This window comes from Xenopus tropicalis, chromosome 3 (genome assembly GCF_000004195.4).
Source record: "Xenopus tropicalis strain Nigerian chromosome 3, UCB_Xtro_10.0, whole genome shotgun sequence".
Taxonomy (NCBI): domain Eukaryota; kingdom Metazoa; phylum Chordata; class Amphibia; order Anura; family Pipidae; genus Xenopus; species Xenopus tropicalis.
In genome coordinates, this window is record NC_030679.2 from 20024325 (window position 1) to 20050465 (window position 26141).

General features: G+C 37.5%; 1 protein-coding gene across 1 annotated transcript; it reads left to right on the forward strand.

The window, feature by feature from the left end:
• The first annotated feature begins 1574 nt into the window (after nucleotides 1-1574).
• hspa9 (heat shock protein family A (Hsp70) member 9) lies at nucleotides 1575-25935 on the forward strand. The gene is made up of 17 exons (NM_001001229.2): nucleotides 1575-1742; nucleotides 3517-3575; nucleotides 4001-4088; nucleotides 5056-5237; nucleotides 6350-6474; nucleotides 8838-8911; nucleotides 10928-11034; nucleotides 12216-12378; nucleotides 12808-12900; nucleotides 16521-16730; nucleotides 18149-18376; nucleotides 19364-19468; nucleotides 20632-20749; nucleotides 21362-21456; nucleotides 22530-22622; nucleotides 24158-24298; nucleotides 25664-25935. The coding sequence occupies exons 1-17, from the start codon at nucleotides 1680-1682 to the stop codon at nucleotides 25730-25732; spliced, it is 2013 nt and encodes a 670-aa protein (NP_001001229.1). The 5' UTR covers nucleotides 1575-1679; the 3' UTR covers nucleotides 25733-25935.
• The last annotated feature ends 206 nt before the right edge of the window (nucleotides 25936-26141 follow it).

Genomic DNA, 26141 nt, shown 5'->3' on the forward strand with positions numbered 1-26141 from the left:
AGTACAAGTGAGGGAATACAGGGGTAGGGGAGATAGCTCTCAGTACAAGTGAGGGAATACAGGGGTAGGGGAGGTAGCTCTCAGTACAAGAGAGGGAATACAGGGGTATGGGAGATAGCTCTCAGAACAAGTGAGGGAATACAGGGTTATGGGAGATAGCTCTTAGTACAAGTTGATCCAGGGACTGGTCCGATTGCCATCTTGGAGTCAGGAAGGAATTTTTTCCCCACTGCGGCAAATTAGAGAGGCTTCAGATGGGGTTTTTTGCCTTCCTCTGGATCAACTAGTAGTTAGGCAGGTTATATATAGGCATTATGGTTGAACATGATGGACGTATGTCTTTTTTCAACCCAACTTACTATGTTACTATGTAAAAGAGACACCTGAATAGAGTATGTGCCTCTTTAAGTTATAAATGCCATGTCACAGTTTGCCCCATAATGAAATGTTCAAACTATAGATTATATAATAAAATACCCTTTATTGTAAAATACAAGGATAAGTTGCTGAGGCGTTCCATGACCCTATTAAGGACCAAGGCCAAAGGTTGAATGCTTTTTTACAGGTCAAGTGACAGAAAATACATCACTAAGCACCCTTTATAAGGATATAATTTACAGAATATTCACGGCTCTTGTGCTTGATACCAACAGGTCTGGACTGGAACTCCAAATAGGCCCTGGCATTTCAAGTAAACAGAGGCCCAAACAGCCCCCCACCAGCCCAACAAATAGTGACTATGGCATCTTACAGCAGCCCATGCAAAGTTTGCCAGTGCAGGCTGGGATATCAACATAAATAATTTTTTTTTAAAAAAAATCTGAACATTTGGATAACACAAATTACAAGATCCAACAAACTCTGGATATCAATGCAACTACAAACTTTTTTTACAATAAATTGCAATGGTGCCTTATAAGCACTTGCTGATTTAAACACTATGTGGCCTAAAAATAACCTCAAGAAACTTTTTTTTTTTTGGTCGCAGCTTCTATTTCATGGCTGCAGAGCACAATGTCGCAAGTCATTCATTTATGGTTACACTATGCCCAATAAGCTACGTGGATGTGGAAGATCTAGGACAATGTTTAGTAATATTCTATACGACACAAACGTCCATAAACCTTCCACTCGGCTCGTTGAGGGAAAAAAAATGGGTTTCTGGTGGCAGCACCGTGTATGTCCCGTTAATTCTGTAAATGGGAAAAATTCCAGCAAACTCACAATTGCGCATCAAATGATGTAACTGGGCTGTAACACACTGTGCACTTCCTACCCCTGCTGACCTTGAGAGGAAGGACCCCATGCCGCTGCAGCTTAGCTGCCCTAAACAGTGCCTGTAAAAACACAACTACGCTACGCACCGTTTCTATCAACTTCCTAACAATTCTGTTTTCATACCCTATATCTTAGTAGTAGCGCTAAACAGGTAAAACATTATGGTTTAAACGCGCGATTTAGCGTTTAGCTTCACTGCATTACGAGCAGGCGTTTACTTTATAGCACAAAGGAGGGGAAAATGTGAGAGGAAATCGGGTTTTTACCTTGCTTTTAACCTTTCTGTCACACCCACGTGGTTAAGAGGCTTCTAGAAGTGCTGAAGGGTTTCTTTCCTGCTGGTACTGACCTAGTGAAGGTTCCCCAAGTCTCCCTGTGTGACTGTATCTATCGGTCTCATCATGCTGACTGCCAGCGGGTCCGTAGCCTCGTCCCTCTCACATGTGTCACGGATACTTCGCAAGGTAATCGTTTTATTTTATAAATATATAAATACAATATAAAAATATATATTTATCAGCCTGCCATATTCAGTTAAGCCATGCAATGGTGTAAGTGCGTAATTAATTTGAAATGAATACAGTGGAGAATTTAGGCGAATTAACCTCATTATAATTTCGTAATGCAGTGACATTGACAGTTTACTGTGTGCTGGGCTGCCGATCTAATGGTCAGTCATGTAAGCCGATTAAGTTTTATTCTTTTATACTTCTACATGGAAAGTAATAAAATCCTATAAAAATGTATCCATAAATACAGGTATAGGACCCGTTATCCAGAATCCTCGGGACCAAGGGTATTCTGGATAAGGGGTCTTTCTGTAATTTGGATCTCCATGCCTTAAGTCAATTAAAAAATCAATAAAACATTAATCAAACCAAATAGGTTTGTTTTGCATCCAATAAGAATTATTTATATTTTAACTGGGATTAGTTACAAGGTACTGTTTTATTATTACAGAGAAAAAGAAAATCAGTTTTACTATTCTGAAATATTTGATTAAAATGGAGTCTATGGGAGACAGGCTTTCCGTAATTCAGAGCATTTTGGATAACAGGTTTCCAGATAAGGGATCCCATACCTGTACTAGTAAACACATGTAAGTTTGTTAGGCAGCGTCCAAGCTGAAGCATTTTCTTACTTATTTCATAAACATTTTTCAAGAGTAAATGAAAAAGAATCAGAAAGCTCTGATTAACAGGTAAGATGTGAGTGGTGGTCATTGATCCAAGGGCAAGTTATCAGGCTCATTTATAAACAAATAATTGTGTTAAAATGCCACTACAGCTTGCAAACTTTTACTTGTCACAGACTATATTGCAATATGTTTTAATGCTATGTTTGTGCACAAATTTTACATCAAGGGCTTTATAGATGTGTTTGAATAATGTTGTGTGTATCTCTGCTTTCCCATCACTTCCAGGTTGTTTGAGGTGACTGGAGCAGGAGATCTGGGAACTGTAATGTCTGTGTAACAATTCAGGGCTGTACATTCTGTTTTGTTACAAAAGACACAAAGACAAACTTCACTACTATTATACTTGTTTGTAGGGGGAGTTCTGGAGTAGTATTAATATAAATGTAACATAATTAGCTGACCCCCCCCCCCCCAATAAATATTAAGGTTTATATTTCTCCTAAGACCTTTCTGACTTTCATCTTACTCTCCTACCACCGGTGAGCCAATTCAAAGTAATTGTATTTATATGCTGTCCTTATGCAGAGACCAGTGGTGGAGACAGTAAACTTTTTTTATTACAGCCATTCTTTGGTGCATTTGCTGGAATGTTTAGAGTCAGTGTCAAATTACAAGGTCTAATTACAGTTGGCCATTACTCTTTAGACAGATGGACAAATTATGCTTAAGCACCATTTAATTCTATGCACTCCCTAACACTATGCTTTACAGTTGGTATCAGGTTCTTGTGATGAAATGTTGTCTTTGGTTTTCATCACATACATCTTCTTGTGCTGAAGCCAAATAATTTCATTTTTTCTTCATTTTTCCCGGGAACCTTTTTGTTCCAGAAGTCCCAGAAGTCTTTGCAAACAGAGAAAAAGGAAATCCTATTTTTAAAATTAGAATTATTTGCTTCTAGTAACGTGTGTGGAAGATGGCCTTCCCATACTTTGGGGCTTTCTGGAAAACAGATCCCATATCTGTATACTGATTTTGCCCCTTTTAAGACCTTCTGTGCGTACAGTATCTTAAATTAAAAATGTTTTCGTTTATTTTAGGGCTGTTTTAATGGTCTCAGCCAAGATGTTCTGCAATCAGTGTTTAAACGGGACTATGCGTAAGTATATTTCACATTTTGCAGTGTCTGGGTTTTGTTCAGGTTGGTTAATTCTCCAATGTCTGACTATTTTGCTAGCACATCAAATAGATGCACACCATACGACTGACCTAAATGATCAGAACAGTAAAAATCTGTGGCTTCCCATAACTTTGCTTATGCTCAATATGGTTAAAGGGATTCTGTTATGATTTTATGGTGTACTTTTTTATTTAGCAAATTAATCATCATTAAGCACCAATTATAACAAAATCACTAAGCATTGTTTATAGCGATATAAGTTACAGGATATTTATAGCTTTTGTGTATTATACAAATATACAAAAATAAATATGCATGTTTACAGCCACTGTTTCTGTGTAATTTCATTCAGCTCTTAGGAATATATTATTTTTTCATTTTTCTTTTTTTTTCCTTCAATTTAGATCTGAATCAATTAAAGGTGCTGTCATTGGTATTGATCTAGGAACAACAAATTCTTGTGTTGCCATAATGGAGGGAAAGCAAGCAAAGGTATCCTGTTTCTTTTTTTTTTTTTTTTCTTTCCTGTCTTAACCTTCTATCTGTAAATAAATATTTACTACCAAAATATTAATTGAATTAATTCATTATTCATTGTATAATTGTATTTCAGTTATTTGCTTAATCATAGTGACCGTATACTTTCAGTAGCACTGTAACACCCAAAATGTTACTGGGTCATATTTCATGAGCCATAGGAATGGATTCCTACAGTAAAACAAAGCAATAATAACCTTTTACAAGGTTTTCAGGGGTAGCGGCAGAATAGATGGAAGAGGATCCTGCCTCCCTGGTTGTTGTCAGCGATGGCATTAATGTCTTGGGATTTTTTTTTTTTGCTAACTTGGCATTCATTTTTGCTGGACTGCCAAAAGCATTATATCCTCCTGTTTGTTTACAGTATAATATTGGCAAGAAAAAATTGCACTGTAATCTCAATATCTTGGATAACCAGATCACTTATGTGGTAGCAGGAGGGATAATCCCTACCTTGGAACACTAGAGGTCACTAAAGGAAGTTTTTTTTTTTTTTTTTTTATGGAAAGCATATATCCTCTTCAAAAGAAATTTTAAAACCCTCAATAATTGCTCAGTGCTTTTACAATTTTCCTGACAAGATAGAAGACAGTTTAGACTTAATATATATAGTCTAAGATAATGAGAATGAAACACCACCTGCATTTTCTGGCTGCTACAAAATGCCAGAAAATAATCTTGCCACAGGGGATACTGAGAGTTGTCTCTGCCAAAACACTTAGATTGTGTAACTGCTTTAAAAATACCTTTGTACACATTTGTAATCAAATCGCAAAGGGCAATTCTCAGTATTCTGTTAAACAAAGCACAAAATAATTGACTTTTATTTAACAGCAATTACAGAGTTGTGTGTGTATAATCTATTGCTAAATTCGTTTTATAATCCTTGATTTTAATATTATCTGTTTAATTTAAATTCTAGGTCCTTGAAAATTCTGAAGGGGCTAGAACCACACCTTCAGTAGTAGCGTTTTCATCAGATGCTGAACGTTTAGTGGGAATGCCAGCTAAACGACAGGCAGTCACTAACCCCAACAACACATTCTACGCAACAAAGCGCCTCATTGGCCGACGTTTTGATGACCCTGAAGTTCAAAAAGACATGTAAGTTAATTCTTTGAGAAGGGTTTTGCAATTTAACAGATATTACTTATGGTAAAAAAAAAATCTGCATCCTGTATAGGTGAAGTAAGACATAACTTCACAGATAAAGCAAGTAAAGTGCATGTTTTATTGAAACTTCTGACACACAACTTTTCACATTTGAAATAGAACGATGTCCTGTAATTAGATGGTGCAGTAAAGAGTTTTACCACTTGGTTTATCCTGCATTAGGAAATCTCCAGTAAATGATACTTGAAAGAAAGGGTAATGGCACCACCGCCATATTATCAAATGAAAATAATGGACCATGCTCCCCAAGAAATGTAAATGTGTAAATGTGTGTATGCATGTATTTCTATAATTGTATATATAATAAGAATTTAGTTGACTGCACCTCTGTCAGGAACCAGTGTGCTTTTTTTGTGCCATCAGGATAGGCCTGGTCCTACTTTCATGAGCCACTGACCACTGAAGTGAAACAGCCAGGCAGGTATCTGTATAAAACAGAAAGAAGCTTTATTTCAGCTCTGGCAGATAAAAAGGCAAATAAAAAGTTAGGTGCTGAAACAGGCAGGCAGGCAGGCAGGCAATCAATCACAGGTAAAACTCCAAGCAGACAGGGGTCTCAGAATCGAGGTACTGGTAGTGTACAACAGCAAAAAAAAAAAAAAATGAGGTCAGTACCAGAGATCAGGAAAACTGTACACTGCCAGCACCATCAGTGGTGCATATATAATATATATATATATATATATATATATATATATATATATATATATTATATAAATTTTGCCACATTTGCTCTGGCCCCCTCCATGCTTAGATTTAATCTGCCTTCTCTTTTACTTCTCTACCTTTACATTCATTTTTCTGCCATCTCCCCCCCCCCCCGTAGTGTCCTGTATCATATTTGGAAAACGATGACATTTCACAGTTACCTATCTCTTTCTCATTCTCTCTCTCTCTCTTTCTTGGCACCTAAAAACTTGATTAAACGTGCAATTATACTTGTCCGTTATTTGTTGGGTATAAACTCTAAATTGTATTATAATGATTTATTCTTACCACTGCTATGTTTTAATGCCATACCTCAATTATACTTTTTATTGTAGTAAAAATGTACCTTTCAAAATTGTGAAAGCCTCAAATGGCGATGCCTGGTTGGAATCCCATGGAAAACTGTATTCCCCAAGTCAGATTGGCGCATTTGTTTTAATGAAAATGAAAGAGACTGCTGGTAAGTGACATACATGAATAATTAGCTGTTTATCTTTTGGTTAATAGTGCATAACCTTTAATGGACTGGTGTGTACTGAATACAGCATTTTTAGGTTTAGACGTATGCAATGATTAAATGCTTAATCCTTGTAAACATTTTCTTCCATTCTGTCTAGTACACCCTGTACCCTGTACTTTCTGATAAATAGTACTATAAATTTTATTTGGATATTTTTATTCATATGTTTACATATATTTTTGCTCTTTCTCCCACACATGTGGTATTTCTCTATTCCGTTCTTGCTTTCTGTCCTCTGTTGTCACAAGTGACAAAGAGGCTGACTTTTAAAATATGGAAAAAGGCCAAAGGCAGTGACTTGCTGGGTAATAATCACCCAGGAGATTACACTTGCTGAGTGGTTACTAAAAGAATACAGCAGGAGTTTGGGAGATTATTGCAATGATGGGCTGCACCTCATTGATAATGGAGTAACGGCTTGGGAACAGAAGATTTTATTGTGTGTGCTTGGGGTGGGAGCAAGAAATACTGGTAATAAAGGGTTTACATAAGGACCTTGGCATAATATGGGGAAATTAAAAATACAGTGGCAGAAAGTATAAGCAAATATACAGAAGACCTAAATTCAGACCCTAAAACTGGCCAAATAAGCAGCGATATCTAATGTCTTGAGATAGCCAGCCAGCTCTTAAAGCAGTATGTTTATTTACAAAATTAGAAAGTCACAGGACAGCCCCAACTAAAGGACAGCCTCAGCCAATCGGCTCAGCATTAGATAATTTGGGTTTATCCTTCTCTCCTCAGTAATGTAAGATAGTTAATCAAGGTAGATTGCCCTGCAGATCAAATTCCAATTGCTCCAGTATCTGGGTACATAATATAAAAAGTATTTAAAAAAAAAACATTCAACCCAGAGTTAAGGATTAAAGATAATCTGCATCCGCAGGTAAATGAGGTTTGTTGCTACACTATTGACCAACTACTGCCTTTAAAGACACTAAAGCCTATCAGGCAGGGAAAAGTATTCTAGGCTATTCCCACAATAGTCCTTTTACTCCAGTTAAAGAGAATGTCTGGCAAGTCTAAATCCTTATTAAGGTTCGAGACCCCAGCAGCTTCAAGTGGGAGCAAGTTTCAGACTGTTAGGGCTCATACAACATTAGATTGTGGGTAAAGAAAACGATAACAAAGGAATATTGTTTAAGATTTAAAATTACCCCTCAACTAATACATAATAGGAGAATTCCTATTGCACAAGAATCTAAATAAACTGAACTGGTATCTAAAGTCTTAATTATCACTCATTAGCATTAAATCCTCTGGCAAAAGGAAACCTGAAAATGATCTTCATGTACTGATTTTCCAAAATTACATAGTTTCTTAAACCAATATTAAGGGTACAGAGCCATTCCTGTCTGACCAGCTACATCTCCCTCAGACTTCAGGGAATCAAAGTTTGCTTACTTAGACAACCTCTTAGCTAAATCTCCAGTCATTCTTAAAGCCTTGTACAAGTTCATGGCTGGATTATGAAATTTGAGAAAACTGTACTGGTCTATGACTTAATAAATGAGGTTCCATGGTGTGATTCAACACTGGAAAAGCACAGGAACTTTGGCACTTAGTCAAGAAATGCACAGAATTCCCAGCCTCTCCTGCTCTTTCTTGTCAGGACTTGATAGACATTGTTAGGTACTAAAAGAAGCAGTGAACTAGGCTGAGTATAGGACAAAAACGTAAAGAATCGAGATCAGATTTTATATACAGGTATGGGACCTGGGGTATTCTGGATAAGGGGTCTTTCTGTAATTTGGATCTCTCAGTCTACTAAAAAAAATATTTAAACAGTAATTAAATTCAATAGGATTGTTTTGCCTCCAATAAGGAATAATTATACTTTAGTTGGGATCAAGTATAAGGTACTGTTTTATTATTACAGAGAAAAAGGAAACTATTTTAAAAATGTAAATTATTTCATTAAAATTGAGTCTATGGGAGATGGCCTTTCCATAATTCGGAACTTTCTGGATAATGGGTTCCTGGATAAGGGGTTCAATACCTGTATAACAGTCAAGAGTTTGATTTTGTGGGCACTTTAAATTCTTCGTATTTTTTTAGTTTTGTTGCATGTCTTTGCATCTTAATATTTAAGGGGATCAAGTAATCTCATAAGCTAAAATAAGTGGCTGTTTATTTATGTAGTTGTGCTGCTTCAACTAAATTTCGCTCCCTAATCTTGGGAACATATATCACCAGGTCGGTCTCTGCAGACATCAGAGCTGTATACACACCTTTACTATATTATGATGAATTCTTTGGTTTGTACCATTTTTTTTTTTTTTTATTTTGTTCACTTTTTCCAGAAAACTATTTGGGTCACGCTGCCAAAAATGCTGTTATCACTGTGCCTGCATACTTCAATGACTCTCAGCGACAGGTCAGTAAACAATTTTACTGTTTAGCCATTTCAACCAAAAGCAGTTTTAGTTGAATCATTAAACAGGCAAGAATTTTTATTACATACACGGCGCACCCACAAAACCAAAAACATTTGGAATCGCAAACCTACAAAGGGTTCGCTAACAGGTTTTGTTTTTTTTTGCAGCGCAAATGCTAAATTTACGATTATTTTTTCCATTAGTGATATAGTACATTCCCTGACAACTTTGCCCCCACCCAATACAAATTAACATTTTTATATGGTCAAACACTATGCCAGCAAATGGCATTAAATGTTGTCTATATATTCATTTAAAGGGCAAGTCAACCCAAAAATGTAATTTTGCCTGATAAAAGAAAACAATTCTAAGCAACTTTGCAATATACATTCATTAAAAATGTATAATGGTTACTTTTGTATACAGTGAAACCTCAATTGTACATCCCCTGATTTTAAGTTTTCCTGCATTTTACGCCATTGTTTTATGGTCCCACTAATATATAACACAATAAACTTCTCTGATTTTACATTTTCCCAGATTTTGCACCATTTTATTCTAGTCCCCTGAAAAACTTAAAATGTACTGTATATAATTGCTATCAAAAGCAGTGTTTGTCTGGCCTTTATTCTCAGCTCTAGTGGCTCTGACTTTTAAGACAATGTAACATAAGCCAGGGGAATGACAGCCCTGTCTTAACCAGAAGTCATAACCAGGAGTTAAGCAAATGCTGCTTTCAATAGCAATTACATTTACAAATAACTATTAAAGTGCTAAAATCCCCATATCGCACACACTTTGTTTTAAGTAGAGTTTTTGTGATTTTGTTGCATTCTTGCATTGTTAATGTTTTTGCCTGTTCAGATAGTTCAAGTGTGTGCAATATGGGTCTCTGCATGCAAAGCAATTAAGTGTTTGGTTGGTGTTGAAATTAAAATTTGGGAAGAATTGAATTCATGCTTTTTGGATTCAGGGGAATCTAAACCCCAAATTTTAGAAAATAAGAAACAAAAAAAAAGCTTGTCATATACACAGGGTACTAACCAATGATCTGTGGTATAGCAGTTGCCATTGTAGATTCTATGGTTTTTGGCACTTAAGGGGCTGATGTGCTTATAGATCAACACTTTTATCAGCTTTGGCATATCTTGTGTGTAACAATTTTTAAAAGCACAACAAAAACGTCATGTGAAAGCTAATGATGTGAAAATGAGCTTTACTTAGAGGATGTATTGTGAAGATAAAGATTTAGTACAAGCTTCAAATTCTCTAAACTCATTATGTGCCCCAAATGTTACAGATTTCTGTATCTCGCACAGTTATTTATTTTGACCTGATGAAATATTTGTTCACTTCATGAGGCCATGGGTTTATTTTTTGGTCAGCTCGTCTTCATGCCCAAAGCATGTGATCCACTTGTCAGCTAAAGACCTTTAACTCACGTGGGCTAATTGGGCACAGATCTGCTTGATCTGCAGTTAACTTTCTCGTTAGCCAAGGTAGTAAATCCTTTTCCATCTGTTGAGAACTACAGCTTCCAGCTTTCCTAACATGTTAGGCCCATGCAGAGTCTTGGCAAGTAGAAAAACACTTGCAGAGAATCAGCCCCTCTATTCTAAAAAGCTTTAAGTTGTGCCTGCACCCGGAAGCATTGAATCAGCCCAGACGCACGGAATCTGCAGACGCAATGGATATTGGCTAGAAGTGCAAAAATGTTTTTTGGTTGATATCCACCGTGGTTTTTTTTTTTTTGTATGAGGGTTAAGATAAGAAAGCTTATATATCTCTGATTTTAGCAATATGTCGAGCCTTCTCTGCACTGTTCTCTGAATTTAGAATCTCTGCTAACGGGTGTCACTTTTTTGTTCCTGCTGTTAAAATGGAGAAGCTATTTATATATAAACTGGGCTTTTGCATGAGTACAACTAAAGTTAAAATTCATTGATCCAAATGAGGAACTTCTTACGCCATTTTTTTCTGTCAGTTCACAAAGTTTTCGCTAAATGTCATTTTAGGCGACAAAGGATGCTGGGCAAATTTCTGGGCTGAATGTCTTGAGAGTTATTAATGAACCTACTGCCGCTGCCCTTGCCTATGGACTAGATAAATCTGATGACAAAATGTGAGTATTAATTACTAAAAGGATATATTTGTTTAACTAAAGCTGGTAGCGCCACGGGTCACTAGGTCTCTCAGTGTGGCCCTATCTGCGACCCCTTGCTTGGTGTGGGCAGAGAAGCATCTCACTTTATATGATTGCTAAAGTTGTCAAAAGACTTACACTGACTACACCTTTAAGTGTATTTGTGCAGGAATAGGGTAGTCACTGGTATATAAAAATAATCCTAATTAGTTATGAATCTGTCCTGTTTCATTTCGCTGAAAAATTTGCAAAACTGCAAAAAGTCAAGAAATACCATTTTTTCCCTTTTTTTTTATGCAACACTTTTTTCACCCATCTCTGCGGTGAATCTTGGTGAAAAATTTGCTCATCGCCAGTGATAATCACATGCTATTCGAAGATCTTGATGTGCTGTGGGCTATATCAATTTACAAAATATAAATGTCTTAAATATTAATACTCCCTTCTAAATACAAATGCCTTATACACTGATTAGTATTTATATGTAACTCTTGATATTACTACGTATAATATCTGTTTAAACACTACTTTCTTTAGTAAAGAAAATAGAAAAATGAAGTGTGCATACCTCCCAACTGTCCCGATTTTTTTGGGACAGTCCCTCTTTTACCAGCTCAGCCCGCAGATTCTTATTAAAAAATGTCCCTCATTTCTCTTTGATCTCCTGCACTGAACGCTAAAAAAGATGCAATGTTTTAATAGGTAGCTTTTGGCAGAGAGCCCCGAAATCATAACAGGCTACACCTGCACTTAGATACAATAGTAACTAATAAGCTATAGAGTAGTGATGTGTAACTTGAGAAATCCTGGACCCACACATGACCCAGCTTTTTCCCTCTATTTTTTTAAACCTGTGCCTGCCCCGCAATGATTTCACAAAAGGGGTGGGCCGTGTTGGGGGCACACCTATAAATTAGAGAGCCAGAAGAGGATGCCGGCAGTGTTATTTTGCTGCTACGCACAGCATTTCTTTTTGTCCCTCTTTACTATGCATTCCTTATGTACTTGTTAGGCAAGTGTTATACTGTTTATAAAATGTTATCCTTTCGTGGGAGCATTTACTAGAGATATACTGGATATAATAAAGCCCCTTGATTAAAAACATTCTATAAAAGAATAAACTTGTATGACTTTTTTTTTTTTTTTCCTCCTGTTTTTAGTATTGCGGTCTATGATCTTGGGGGAGGAACATTTGATATTTCGATTCTAGAAATTCAGAAGGGGGTTTTTGAAGTAAAATCCACAAATGGAGACACATTCCTTGGAGGTGAAGATTTTGATCAAGCTTTGCTGCAGCATATTGTAAAGCAGTTCAAAAGAGAGGTTAGTGTACAAGATAAATACAATTAAAATCTTATTTTTATGAACCCCCATATGTAATAAAAAGCACAAAATGTGTCCAGGTGTGGTAACACATAGCAACCAATAAGAAGGCGTTTGCTTGAAATCGCACAAAAAATTTGTATCAGCCAGAAGGTATGATATCAGTCATAAGGTATGAAGATCTAAATTATGGAAATATCCCTTATCAGGTCCCAATCATTCTGTACTTTAACTAATGTGAGGTTTAATTCTCTTACTTGCACCTTCAACAGCGTCTCTTTAACACCAATGTTGACCTTTTCTGTGCTTTACGTTCATCTCCTTCCATAGCAAACTGATGTGCATGTTAAAAACTGTAGGCATGATGGTAATGTGTAATGCATTAAAGTAAAGAAGGTCTACCCCCCCCCCCCCCCATTTATTTAACAGTCTGGTGTGGACCTTACCAAAGACAATATGGCACTTCAGAGAGTCCGAGAAGCTGCTGAAAAAGCAAAATGTGAGCTGTCTTCCGCTTTGCAGGTGAGTTTGTATTTCCTCCCCAACATTAATATTCAGAAAGCACTAATTATACAAAATGTGGGAAATTGTTACTGAGCTGCATTTATTAAACAGTTCAATAGCCTCAAATAAAAGGAAAGGTTCACCCATATAATGAAAGAACTGTTTTTGCATAATAAAAAAAAATACAATTAAAAATAAGTGATTTTACAATTATATTAAAATTGCAATTCAGTTTGCTATTCCCTTGGTTGGCCTGACTACAGAACAGAATTCAGCACTCCTCCAGCCAAAGCCTTGCATACTTTTGTTGTTCTCCTCTCAAGACTGTTGATCACAGAAAATACAACGCATTGTAATTCTTGGCTGGTGGAGAGCTGACTACAAATAAATGGGGCAGATTTATCAAAATGTGAGTTTAGAGCTTAATATATAAAATGTAACCCACATTCTATTCATTCCTATTGGATTTTTAGTAGGATATTTATCAATGGTGAGTGTGTAACTTTAAAATAATTGTCGAATTTGTATTGGGGTAAAAAAAAAAATGAAAAAAGAAACATTGCCATTACGATTTGCCATTGGCCGTTTGCATTTGAGAAAGAAAATCTGCATGTTATAGTGGTAGTTGACTAATTATCAATTGATTATTTTGTACTCATTATTAAGTTTTACGACATGAAAAACATGTCAGCTTTAAGTGCGCTACAACATTTTTTAACCTGACTGCAATTGAACAGAAACTATTCTAAGAATTTCATGTGTTGAGCCTTTCTACATTATCCCAACAGGATTACAAATATTTTTAGGGGTGGAATGTTGGGTGGGACCTTTTTATTAGGGATGCACCAAAACCAAGATTCAGTTCGGGATTCGGCATTTTAAGCAGAATTCAGATTCAGACTAATCTATGTGCCTTGCTGAACTGAATCCTTAAAGTCATGTGACTTTTCGTCACATAAATACGAAAGTTTACATTTTTTTTTGCTGCACACACTGTTCTCTTTAACCCTTCCATGGCCCAATTTACCTATGAAAATTAGGATTCGGTTCTGTACTTGCCCAATCTTTCACCAAGAATTCGGGGTTTATCTATTTTTATCCCAAAATAGTGGGTTTTGGAAAATTGCTGATTTACTGGGACATTGCTTTAAATTATGGTTTCTTTTTTACATTATATAAAAATAGTTTTTGGGGTGGAGATCATGTAATAGAATATTTAGGTTCTTCTTCTTAGTTCTCAGTTTCTGAGCCATGGCTCAATAGCAGAAATTCTGGATACAAATAGAGGAACAAAGTGGTTGGGATTTACTGCAAAAATTGAAACTAGATCAATCAAAATCGGTTGGTTTGTAAATGCACATGTCCAGTTAGGTTGGGTTGAAAAAGACCATGTCTAGCAAAATGGTTGTTGTATAGGGCCGTGAGTACATGGCAGTATGGCCAATATCAGCCTTACTACTTCTCCATCTTTCCATGTACAACCACCTTTGACAGGAGTTAAGAAATAATGTTGCAATTGGTCTGGTTTTTTTTGGTTATTTTTTTAGGGATAAAGCTTTCTCTCCAGGAGCTCTTCAGTTTGGTATTTCAGCAGCTATATGTTTTCTAGGGTCTTATATACCCTTGCGGCCAGGCAGTGGTTTAAATGAGAGGCTGAAATATGCAAAGGAGAGGGACTGAATAAGAAATTAAGTAATAAAAAGTAAAAATAAATAATAAAATTGTAAGCTCAGAGAAATAGTTTTCGGCTGCCAGGGTCCGTGACCCCCATTTGAAAGCATAAAAGAGATGGAGTTAATGTGCCTACTCATTTAGATTCTACTGAATTTATAGGCTACAGATATTTAGACATCCATATGAATGGTCAAATAAGAAAGTTTACAACTATTCTACAGAATAGTAGTTGACAGAAAAACAGACAGATTGTCTGTGGAAAATGACTATTGTGATTCATCCCTCCCTCTAGAATTAGCAGGGGGTGAGAATAGGGCACACTATCTCTATTGTCTGCCCCTTTGCAGGTCATTAAATACCTTCTTGTCCTCTCAGAACTCAGTACAGCAAATATCATAACCTATAGCAGTGCTGTCCAACTGGCGGCCCGCGACCCCCCCTCTGTGTGGCCCCCCCACCTGTCTGGCTGCTTTGATGGCTTACTCATGTGTAAGCTTTAAATGGTATCAGTCAGTACTGTGATTAACTGCCCCCCTGCATTGCTCACACCTCAGATTCAGGCTGTATTGTTTAAAAATGTAATCCCCTGTGTTGTTCACACCTTTTAATCTCTGCATTGTCCGCCCCCTGCAGTGTTCACACCTCAGGCTCAGGCTGTAATCACCCACATTGTTCCCCTGTTCACACCTCAGACAAGACTGTAGGAGCAGTAGAAACCCACAAATAATCCCTGCACACTACAAAAAGAACATATACTGTGGTGGTACTGCAATTAAAAAGTTTTTTAATATATAGTTATTGTACTGACTGTAGGAGCAGTGCCAGCATTGTGTCACTATATGCTGCCTGTGTGTGCCAGGGCAAGCAGAGTATGGCACACACAGGCAGCATAGGGCAGGCAGAGTATGGCACACACAGGCAGGGTAGGGCAGGCAAGAGTATGGCACACACAGGCAGGGTAGGGCAGGCAAGAGTATGGCACACACAGGCACTCAGGCAGGGTAGGGAAGGCAGAGTATGGCACACACAGGCACTCAGGCATGGTAGGGAAGGCAGAGTATGGCACACACAGGCAGGGTAGGGAAGGCAGAGTATGGTACACACAGGCAGGGTTGGGCAGGCAGAGTATGGCACACACAGGCAGGGTAGGGCAGGCAGAGTATGGCACTCAGGCAGGGTAGGGAAGGCAGAGTATGGCACACACAGGCACTCAGGCATGGTAGGGAAGGCAGAGTATGGCACACACAGGCAGGGTAGGGAAGGCAGAGTATGGTACACACAGGCAGGGTTGGGCAGGCAGAGTATGGCACACACAGGCAGGGTAGGGCAGGCAGAGTATGGCACACACAGGCCAAGTATGGCACAAACTAGCCAAGAATGGCACACACAGTCAAAGTATGGCACATTCAGGCAGGGTAGGGAAGGCAGAGTATGGCACACACAGGCAGGGTGGGGAGGCAGAGTATGGCACACACAGGCAGGGTAGGGAAGGCAGAGTATGGCACACACAGGCACTCAGGCAGGGTAGGGAAGGCAGAGTATGGCACGCAGGCAGGGTAGGGAAGGCAGAGTATGGCACACACAGGCAGGGTAGGGAAGGCAGAGTATGGCACACGCAGGCAGAGAATGGCAGGTTTTTGCTGTACTACAACCATTAATATGGGTATGGTCATGTGATAACATGGGTGTGGTTTCAAGTGGGTGTGGTTTCAAAAAAGGGGAGTGGTCAAAACTGGCTTCCATTATCGGCCCTCCACCACGTAGGTCGGAAAAATTCCGGTCCTCGGTACCACAGAAGTTGGACAGCACTGACCTATAGAATACAAAGACAACACAGGGAAATAATTTACTGGTATCTTTTTTAATTATATTTTTTGTATGTAATTAAAACTTCTGTCCAACTTTTTTTGTTTTGTAAAAAAGGATTATTGCTTTCTAGAATAAAATATATGTTTCCATTTTAGACTGACATCAATCTGCCATACCTCACCATGGATGCTTCTGGACCAAAACACTTAAATATGAAATTGACACGTGCTCAGTTTGAGGGAATTGTTGCTGATTTAATAAAGAGGACAGTTGCACCTAGCCAAAAAGCTATGCAAGACGCAGAAGTTGGCAAAAGTGACATTGGTGAAGTTTTGTTGGTCGGTGGAATGACAAGAATGCCAAAGGTAACATTTTTAAATTAAGCATGTTGATGCTAAAATAACACAAAAATTGAATTGTGTTTGTGTATATGTATGCAGAATGTTGATAGAAGCGCATGTAAAATAAAAGCGAAATATAGTGCAAACGAGTAAAACAAAAAATATCAATGAATCGGGTGAGAGCTTTAGTTGAACACCACCTTAAATGTGACCCAAGCTCTATATATGTGCAAACTGCTCACCAGAATAACGTATCAGATATGCATATAAACAAAACCCCACTGGGCTTTTGATTGTAGTAAGGTCCAGTTCAGCGTTGTATATAGAATAGAAAATGAGGCAAAATATAGTGTAAAACTATTTAATAAATATAAAAGGCCCTGCGCTCTGCAGGCTACTTACAGTACAGCAGTAGTATATGGATAAAAACAATAGGAGTGTCCTCCAAAGCTCAACGCGTTTCACGTGTTCTACTACACGCTTCCTCAGGAGCAGTAAATCAAATGTGCGCACGTTACGTTATTCTGGTGAGCAGTTTGCACATATATAGAGCTTGGGTCACATTTAAGGTGGTGTTCAACTAAAGCTCTCACCCGATTCATTGATATTTTTTGTTTTACTCGTTTGCACTATATTTCGCTTTTATTTTACATGCGCTTCTATCAACATTCTGCATACATATTTTGAGGCTCATCTGAAGGGGAGCTTTTCATCAAGAGGAAGCAGCACAAATTCACACTTTTTCACCGCATTGGAGACTTTACAATTGACTATTACCAACAAGCGCTGAGTTTATGAGTGATATTTCACTCTTTAAGGACGATTGTTTGTGTATAGATAGATAGATTGACTATCTGTCTGTTACATATGTGGTGCACTCAAAGGAAAAATGGTATATGCCAGGGTGCCGTTTTAGGAACATTAGAAATCATATAATGCATAACAGACGCACTCTGGGGCTTCATAATATGATGAAAAAAAATATTTATTTGACATGTTACATACATGTCTTGAGAAAGGCCCCAACAGGGACCGAATATCCTTTAATATCCTTGTTTGTCACTGTGGCTGTCAATGGACAGTGTAATGCTTATACTTATATGCATGATACTTGAGCTGGGCCCTCGTAATAGAATAGACTAATAACATACACCAGGGCTGTTCAACTGGAGGCTGGATGTGGCCCTTGAAAAGATTTTCAAGTCTGCTCAGAGGCTTCATAGACCTCACTATATCATAATATTAATTTAATCTGGCCCTTTACTCCTTTATAGTAATAAATTGGGACAACACTGACATAGACAATGATTTAGTACATCACAGTGGTGCTTTTCTGTTCTCTTGGGGTTACCAGAGGTGTTGAAAAACCTAAAACTGGAATTTGTTCAGATATATAAGTGTTTCTAATAATTTTTGACCGTGCTTTTGCTTTGTTTCTAAAGGTTCAGCAAACCGTGCAAGATTTGTTTGGACGAGCACCAAGCAAAGCCGTAAATCCGGATGAAGCAGTTGCCATTGGAGCTGCCATTCAAGGTGGCGTGTTAGCAGGAGATGTTACAGATGTCTTGTTGTTGGATGTCACACCATTATCTCTTGGCATTGAAACACTTGGAGGAGTCTTTACCAAGCTGATTGGAAGAAACACTACTATACCAACCAAAAAAAGCCAGGTACAATGAAAGTCTATTTATACACATTGAAATATGTGTCATGAAATATCTACATTATTACGCCCTTTTGAAATGTACACTAAGGGGCACATTTACAAAGGCACGAATGCACGAGCATATTTTCTCCAATTTTTTCGGGCGTCCGGACGACTTTTTCGTACGCCGCACGACTTTTTCGGACGTTTCCACGAAAAAATCAGAAAGATTTTACCACTGTTTACAATTGTTCGGTACGAAAATTTCGTGACTTTCGGATCGCCAATACGATATTTTCGTGACTAATACGATTTTTTCGTAAGCATTTTCGTGATATTTGCGATCTTCAGAAATTTTCGTTTCCAATCCGTTTTTTTCCCATTCGTGATTCAGATTCGTGGATTAGTAAATGTGCCCCTAAATAAGGGGCATATTGATTATAGTGTGTAAGCCAACATCACCGGTGATGTTGCCTATTGCAACCAATCATATATTTGTGTTTGTTTTCTAACTTGAAGGTGACTATTCAAATTTAATTGAGGTTTGGTTGCTATAGGCAACATCACCAGTGATGTTGGCTTACACACTATAATAAATGTGCCCCTAAAGGTAATGACAGGATGCAAGAGAAGGCATTTTCCAGCACTTGAGCAAATCATGTGTTTTACCAGTGGGGATTTACACACACACACTAATGCAAAGGTATTTTCATGCGTTTTATCGCCTGAAGATATAGTTCAGGGGACTAAACGTCCTACCGGCCATTCTCCTAAACAAAGTATGCAATATTCTTTTTCTTTAGATGACCTTTTGTATTAATTTACAGAATTGGGGGATTATGAGGCAAGGGACAGACATCTATTTATTTAACCCTAATACACACGTTTATGTGTGTTTAAATGTGCTTGAAATATTTTTTCTTTATGACATCAGAAGAAAATGTTAAGGTGCACAAAGTTTGTTGGTAACAAGACTTTGGATAAGCTGACATTTTAAAATCTTTATTTTAAGGTCTTCTCTACTGCTGCGGATGGCCAAACACAGGTAGAAATTAAAGTTCATCAAGGAGAGAGAGAAATGGCCAGTGACAATAAACTTCTTGGTCAGTTTACATTGGTGAGTAATGAGATTTCATTAACTGTATTTTGCTGTTGGCTGTTTTTAGAAAATAATGTCAAATGTATACAAAACACTTGATCCCCTTAAGGTGGTCGTACACTTGAAGATCTGCTTGTTTGGTGACCTCACCAAACAAGTGGATCTTTCAGTGATATGCCCACCTTGAGGAGGGAGATATTGGATTGATGCAGTCGTTTGGCCCAGTCACATTGATGGGATGCAGGCCGTCAGGACAAGGAACCCATCAACACGCCAAAGCGCTCCTAGTCACAACAGGATTTTTAAACCTGCCTGACATTTTTGGCCACATGTTGATCGGGAAGTGCCCCGTACCTGAGCTGAAAACTAACAATTTTATTGGCCCATGTATGTCCACCTTTGCTCTTTGCTGTTGTTCCCTGTGCCCCAGGTCCACTCAGTGTAATGTGAGTTAAACATACCACAGATAAAATACTGGCAAAGAAAAGCAAACACCAGTTTGCATTTATGCGTTATTAAAGGAACAATTTACTGTAGAGATGAAACTGGGTAAAATGGACAGACTGCACAAAATTAAATATTTATAATATAGTTAGGCAAAAATGTAATCTATAAGGCTGGATTGGACACATGTCTAACATAATAGCCAGAAAACTACTTCCGGCTTTCAGCTCTCTAACCTCTTAGTCAGTCAGTGACTTTGGGGGTGGGCACATGGGACGTAACTGTTCAGTTAGTTTGTGACCACGCAGGTCAGATTCAAAAGCAAACTAACTGAACAATATTGTCCAATATGCCCCCCCCCCCTCAAGTCACTGAGAGAGTTGCAAAGGAGGAAGTAGTGTTCTGACTATTGTTAGACATCTGCCCACTCCTGCCTTTGTAGATAACATTTATATTGAAAACATTATTTATTTTGCCCAGTTTCATTTTTACAATGAACTGCTCTTTTAAAGCCAAGATCAAGTCAAGAGGTCAAACATATATTTATTTTTTCACCTGAAGAAATGAAAATTGTTATATAATGGTATAATACATTTTTTTTAAAGTTTTCCCTAAATTGATTAAAAGTGTGATTAACAAGTATTAAATGCCACTGTGTCATTGGTGCAGTACAGATTTGTTCAAAATATCATCTTTATATTAGGTCTAAATTCTTTTTTTTTTTTTTTCCTCCATAGGTTGGAATCCCCCCTGCGCCTCGTGGAGTGCCTCAGATTGAAGTCACTTTTGACATTGATGCAAATGGAATTGTTCATGTATCTGCAAAAGACAAAGGGACAGGCCGTGAACAACAAAGTAGGCATGCATATTAGTTTACACATGCACCTTATTTTTATTTGCTGTTATAGATTTCCTATATAGTCAGTGGCAAGTGATCAGCAAAAATGTCTAGGGTTTTGACTTGGTACCTAAAAGTCAAGCCATTAAGATGTGGCTTAAAAAAAATCTTTCCTTTCCGCAGTCACAATGCACACAGTGGCTAAACCTAAGCCCCAGGCATAATTACATCAATCCCAATACATTTTATGCCAGCCTAAGAAAAATGCTACTGTAAACCCTAAACAGATTATGCTGCGACTGTACACAGATCTTTATACCAGTTCCTTACTATTTGGTATATTTGCCTTCATATGCCAAGCTACTGCCCTGCTCTGTGCCCAGAATTTCCTTCCTGCCCTTTTCATGTTTGGGAAACGGTAAGGCAAAGTTAAGAATAGTAGCTTTTAGTGTATTATATATAATACTTCCACACTTTTTTTATTAATTAAAATAAAAAAAAATTGGCACTTTGTTTTTGCTTGCTATACACAAAGTTTTTAGCTTTTTATAAAAAAAAAATTAATGTTCAATAATTTTTAATGACTACTGCTGTCTGAGTTTTGAAATGTTCCTCTTTATTTTTTTAAGTTGTTATTCAGTCTTCTGGTGGACTTAGCAAAGATGACATTGAGAATATGGTAAAGAATGCAGAAAAGTATGCAGAGGAGGATAGAAGGAGAAAGGTATGTTGCTTTTGCAGATGTGAATATCCAGGTTTGCTGGCAAGATATTTCTCAGCATATAAATTGATAAAAAGAGTATGGTACACTGAACCAAATATCAATAATAAAGAATTAGGGGAATAAAGTAAAAATTATTGCCGCCCACTTTGACACCAGGATTTATGGTAAATTAAATGGGAGGGATCCCATGTAGGCTCTTCTCCCAAGTGCTGCATCATCACTAACTTACCTCTACTTCCATAGGTACCTCTGGCGCAACAACAGCTAACATGCCATTTATATCATGTCATTCGACATCAGGTCCTGAAAGCCTATAAAAACCCTTCTCTTATGTTTGCCCAGAAGAATCTGCTGCAAGTGCATAGATCAGTGTTTTTCAACCTTTTTTGGGCAAAGGCACACTTGTTTCATGAAAAAAATCACGAGGCACACCACCATTAGAAAATGTTAAAAAATTTAACTCTGTGCCCAGCAGCAGTGCCCCCCTAATACATTGGTGCCCAGCAGCAGTGCCCCCCTAGTACATTGGTGCCAAGAGCAGTGCCCCCCTAGTACATTGGTGCCCAGCAGCAGTGCCCCCCTAGTACATTGGTGCCAAGAGCAGTGCCCCCCTAGTACATTGGTGCCCTGCCTACGGCACACCAGGCAACATCTCGCGGCACACTAGTGTGCCGCGGAACAGTGGTTGAAAAACGCTGGCATAGATGCTACATTTATAGATTCTATTGTTCATAGCATTGCTAGGTAGCACATTTCCCTGCAGTGTAAGCTTAAACCCGGTAGCATAATGCTATATCATTGACAGTATGTCACTTCCCCTCCTGATGACCTAGCACCTACATTGTTGGCAGGAAATGGTTAAAGGGTTAAATTAAATGCTAGTCCATTTTAAACAGCACTTTTGTTGTTGGCTTACAGTAGACTGGTGGCCCTGTGACAAAGCCAGAGCTCAAAAACAGCACTTTTAATGACATTAAGGGCATAACCGTATCAGGCTATAAATATTACATTGCAATCATTTGTAAAATTTATTATCAGTAAATGTAATCTGTACATATAATTTTATTTTTTAGGAACGTGTGGAGGCGGTTAACAATGCTGAAGGTATTATTCATGACACAGAGTCAAAAATGGAGGAATTTAAGGATCAGCTGCCAGCTGATGAGGTTTGATATTACTTTTTGATTTCAGTTAAGAAAAAAGGTTAAATGACTTTAACATAGTCTTACCATAGCCTAAAAGATACATCTTAATACATAAGTGGGTAGTTGGTTAGTCCAATACTTCATACCGGAGTCTAAGGTGACCGTACATAGGCCGTTTTTAGCTGCCGATATCGGCCCCTTAGACCGATTCGGCAGTTTATCGACGGGCCTGCCCGACCAAAATCCGGCATGAAATTGCCCAGATCTCGATAGGGCAGGTTTGAAAATTAGTCTGATCAGGGACCACATCGGCTCATTGATTTGGTCCCCGAACCGGCTGATGCCTAAACCCGTTCTAATTCGAATTAGCCTGATATGGGGAGAAGATCGGCTCTCTTGGGGACCTCGCCAAGCAAACTGATCTTAGCGCGTATGGTCACCTTAATACATAAGCCCTTAATTAGTAATAATTAGTTCATAATTACTTATGCTCAATTTTTTAAAATGTTTATTGATTTATAAATTCTTTAGTCCAATACTTAACAAGTTGGTTAGTCCATTTTTGATTGTGGTTTTACTTTAATACATGGATGAGTTTTAATTAGGCGATACATTGCCCTTGTATGTTTTTTCGGCAAACATTCATCAATTTGGATACACATGTTGTATTATTTTATATTTGATGTTTTGTTTTTAAAGAGCTGGTTTATTTATATACATATTATATACGGGAGTAAGAAATAAAACCTACCCTTTATTAGCTATTGTACAGCAGTAGTTTAAACTGCTCCTGCAGACCTTAGTCAGTAAGGTATACCTTTACTGAAACTGTGCAATGAAAGTTTTATTGTCACCAACAAGCAAATCATTAGCAATACAGAATAGAAAACGCAAAAAGAAACACCAAAATAAAATAGAAAAGTAGTTGCACAGTGTGATTAATGTTCACATTAATTGACAAATAACTTTTTTTTTATTGAATAAAATATTCTGTATATGTGTGTGTGCTGCAAGTGTGCAACACCGCTCCCCCACAACTCTCCAAAAAACTATATATGTAAACTCATCTGTGGAACTTGTCATTTGTTTTAAACGAAATGTGTTTGGTAAAAAAAATGGTGGCATTACCTACCATTTAAAAGGGTATATCATCCTTTCAATCTTTGCTATCAGTTTCATTCAGCTGACATGCTTTGATATGAGTGAGTTATGTTTTAATGATTTGCTAGTACAGGTATGAGATTTCTTATCTGGAAACTCATCATCCAGAAGGCTCCAAATTACAGGGAGGCCATCTCCCATAGAGTCCATTATAACCAATAATTCTTATTTTAAAAAACAATTTTTTTCTTTTTCTCTGAAATAATAAAACCATATTGGTATACCAATCCTATTGGCTTTATTTAATGTTGGAATTATTTTTGTAGGCTTAAAGTATTTTCATCCATTGTGATCTATTTATTATCTGAAGCATTTCGGATAGTAGATCCTTTACCTCATATACTTAATGTGGTGTTGTGTCATTGCATTCATTACATGTCTCCCATTGTCTGCAGTGCAACAAACTTAAAGAAGAGATAAGCAAGGTAAAAGAACTCCTGACACGAAAAGACGAAGAAACTGGGGAGACCATCAGAAATGCTTCATCAACTCTCCAACAGGCTTCACTTAAATTATTTGAAATGGCTTACAAAAAGGTATTTATCGGTTTATTTCCTAGTGTTACCAGCCGTCACATTTTGGTGTTTTTTTTGCTAAAACCTAAAATAGATTTTAAAACAGACGACATCAAATGACTTCCAACTTGGAGAGTGAAACAAGGTTAAACCATAACTGGCACTTAAGAATGAATGATAATGTAATGTTCAGGGTTGATAGGCTTAAACCGGTGATCCCCAACTGGTGGCTTGTGAGCAACATTTTGCTCTCCAACCCCTTGTATATTGATCTGCCCCCAAACCAGGTAGTTATTTTTGAATTCCTGACTTGGAGGCAAGTTTTGGTTGAATAAAAACCAGTTGTATTGCCAAACAGAGCCTCATTTAGGCTTCCAATCCACATAGGAGCTACCAAAGAGTCAATCACAGCCCTTACTTGGCACCCTAATGAACATTTTTCATGCTTTTGTTGCTCCCCAACTATTTTTACATTTGAGTGTGGCTCATGGGTTATAAAAAAAAAAAAAAAAAGGTTGGGGATCCCTGGCAGTCAAACCAAATTAGAATTTATAGAAAACTATGTGGGTAAGTAAATAACAGTTTATATTATGTTAAGTGACCTATTAAAGAATCTCGCCAACTGGAATATCTATCTATCTATATAATATATATATAATCTCAGTAAACATTGCCCTTTTACATCCTTTCACTTTATCCACCATTTATCAACGGGCTGTGTGCTCCCTCAGAGATCACATGACCAGAAATAATGCAGCTCTACCTGTAACAGGAAGTAGGCTGGTGTGTCTTTGCCCTTAGAGGTGATCTGTATTAAGTCTGAAATGCTGCCATGGATAGGCAAAAGTTAAACTTCAGAAGGTTGTTCATTTAAATTAACTCTTAGTATAATGTAGAGAGTGATACTCTGAGACAATTTGCAATTGGTCTTCATTTCTTATTTGGTTCTGTGGTTTAAATAGGGACACTGAAATATGAAAAGGAGAGGGGCTGAATAGAAATATAAGTGACAAAGGTTACAACAATAATATAATTATAGCCTCACAGAGCTGCCAGTGTCGGTGATCAAAGCTGGAAAGAGACAGAAGGCAAATAATTAAAAAAAAAAAAAACTGTACAAAAATGCAGACCAACTGAAAAGTTGCTAAGAATTGGCCATTCTATAACATACTAAAAGTAAACTTAAGTCTGAAGTACCCCTTCAATAACTTGTCTTCCTGTCACAGCAGGGGGCATTGTCCTGGAAAGCAAATGCTGGCGTGCGTTTTTGTGTGGGGTATGGGGGAGCTTTTTTCCACAAGTATTTTTAAGCTTTATTTAAATATCATTTTGCATAATAAAAATGAAAACTAATTTGTTACATCTTGCCTTTTTTTTTGTTACCAGATGGCATCTGAAAGAAGCAGCACTGAAAGTGGACAACAAAAAGAGGACCAGAAGGAAGAAAAACAATAAAGTGCGTTGGTGCAAAAGGCGCTTGGGAGTTAACTATTCAGAACTGAGAATTCACCATAGTCCTGAGCAAAAATTACCATAAATCTTTTACTGTATTTTTGCAGTACTCTTTATCGTTTGTTGCTGTTGTTTTAGTTGGATATTCGTTTTTTCTTTTTTTCTACAAATAATAATTAAAAAAAATCCACTGTCCATTCCTGTGATTATTTGTATTCGTATTTTTTTTTTCCTTTCTTGAATTTTCTTTACATACACTGTAATATAAGTCCAGACAAATATAAGCGTAAATCAGAAGCTAAGTTACTTGGACTTCATTTTTCACATTTGTGCATTTTACCTCTTTAGTCTTGTATAGTTCTGATAATCCCCCTCTCATGATTCCAGTGTCAGACTGAGATGGCAGGGGCCC

Bases quoted from the DNA above. Each gene is read 5' to 3' on its own strand.
- hspa9 (NM_001001229.2), top strand. From the start codon at position 1,680: ATGCTGACTGCCAGCGGGTCCGTAGCCTCGTCCCTCTCACATGTGTCA. The intron at 1,743-3,516 runs GTAATCGTTTTA...CGTTTATTTTAG, and splicing joins TGTCACGGATACTTCGCAAG to GGCTGTTTTAATGGTCTCAG. The intron at 12,901-16,520 runs GTGAGTTTGTAT...TTTCCATTTTAG, and splicing joins AGCTGTCTTCCGCTTTGCAG to ACTGACATCAATCTGCCATA.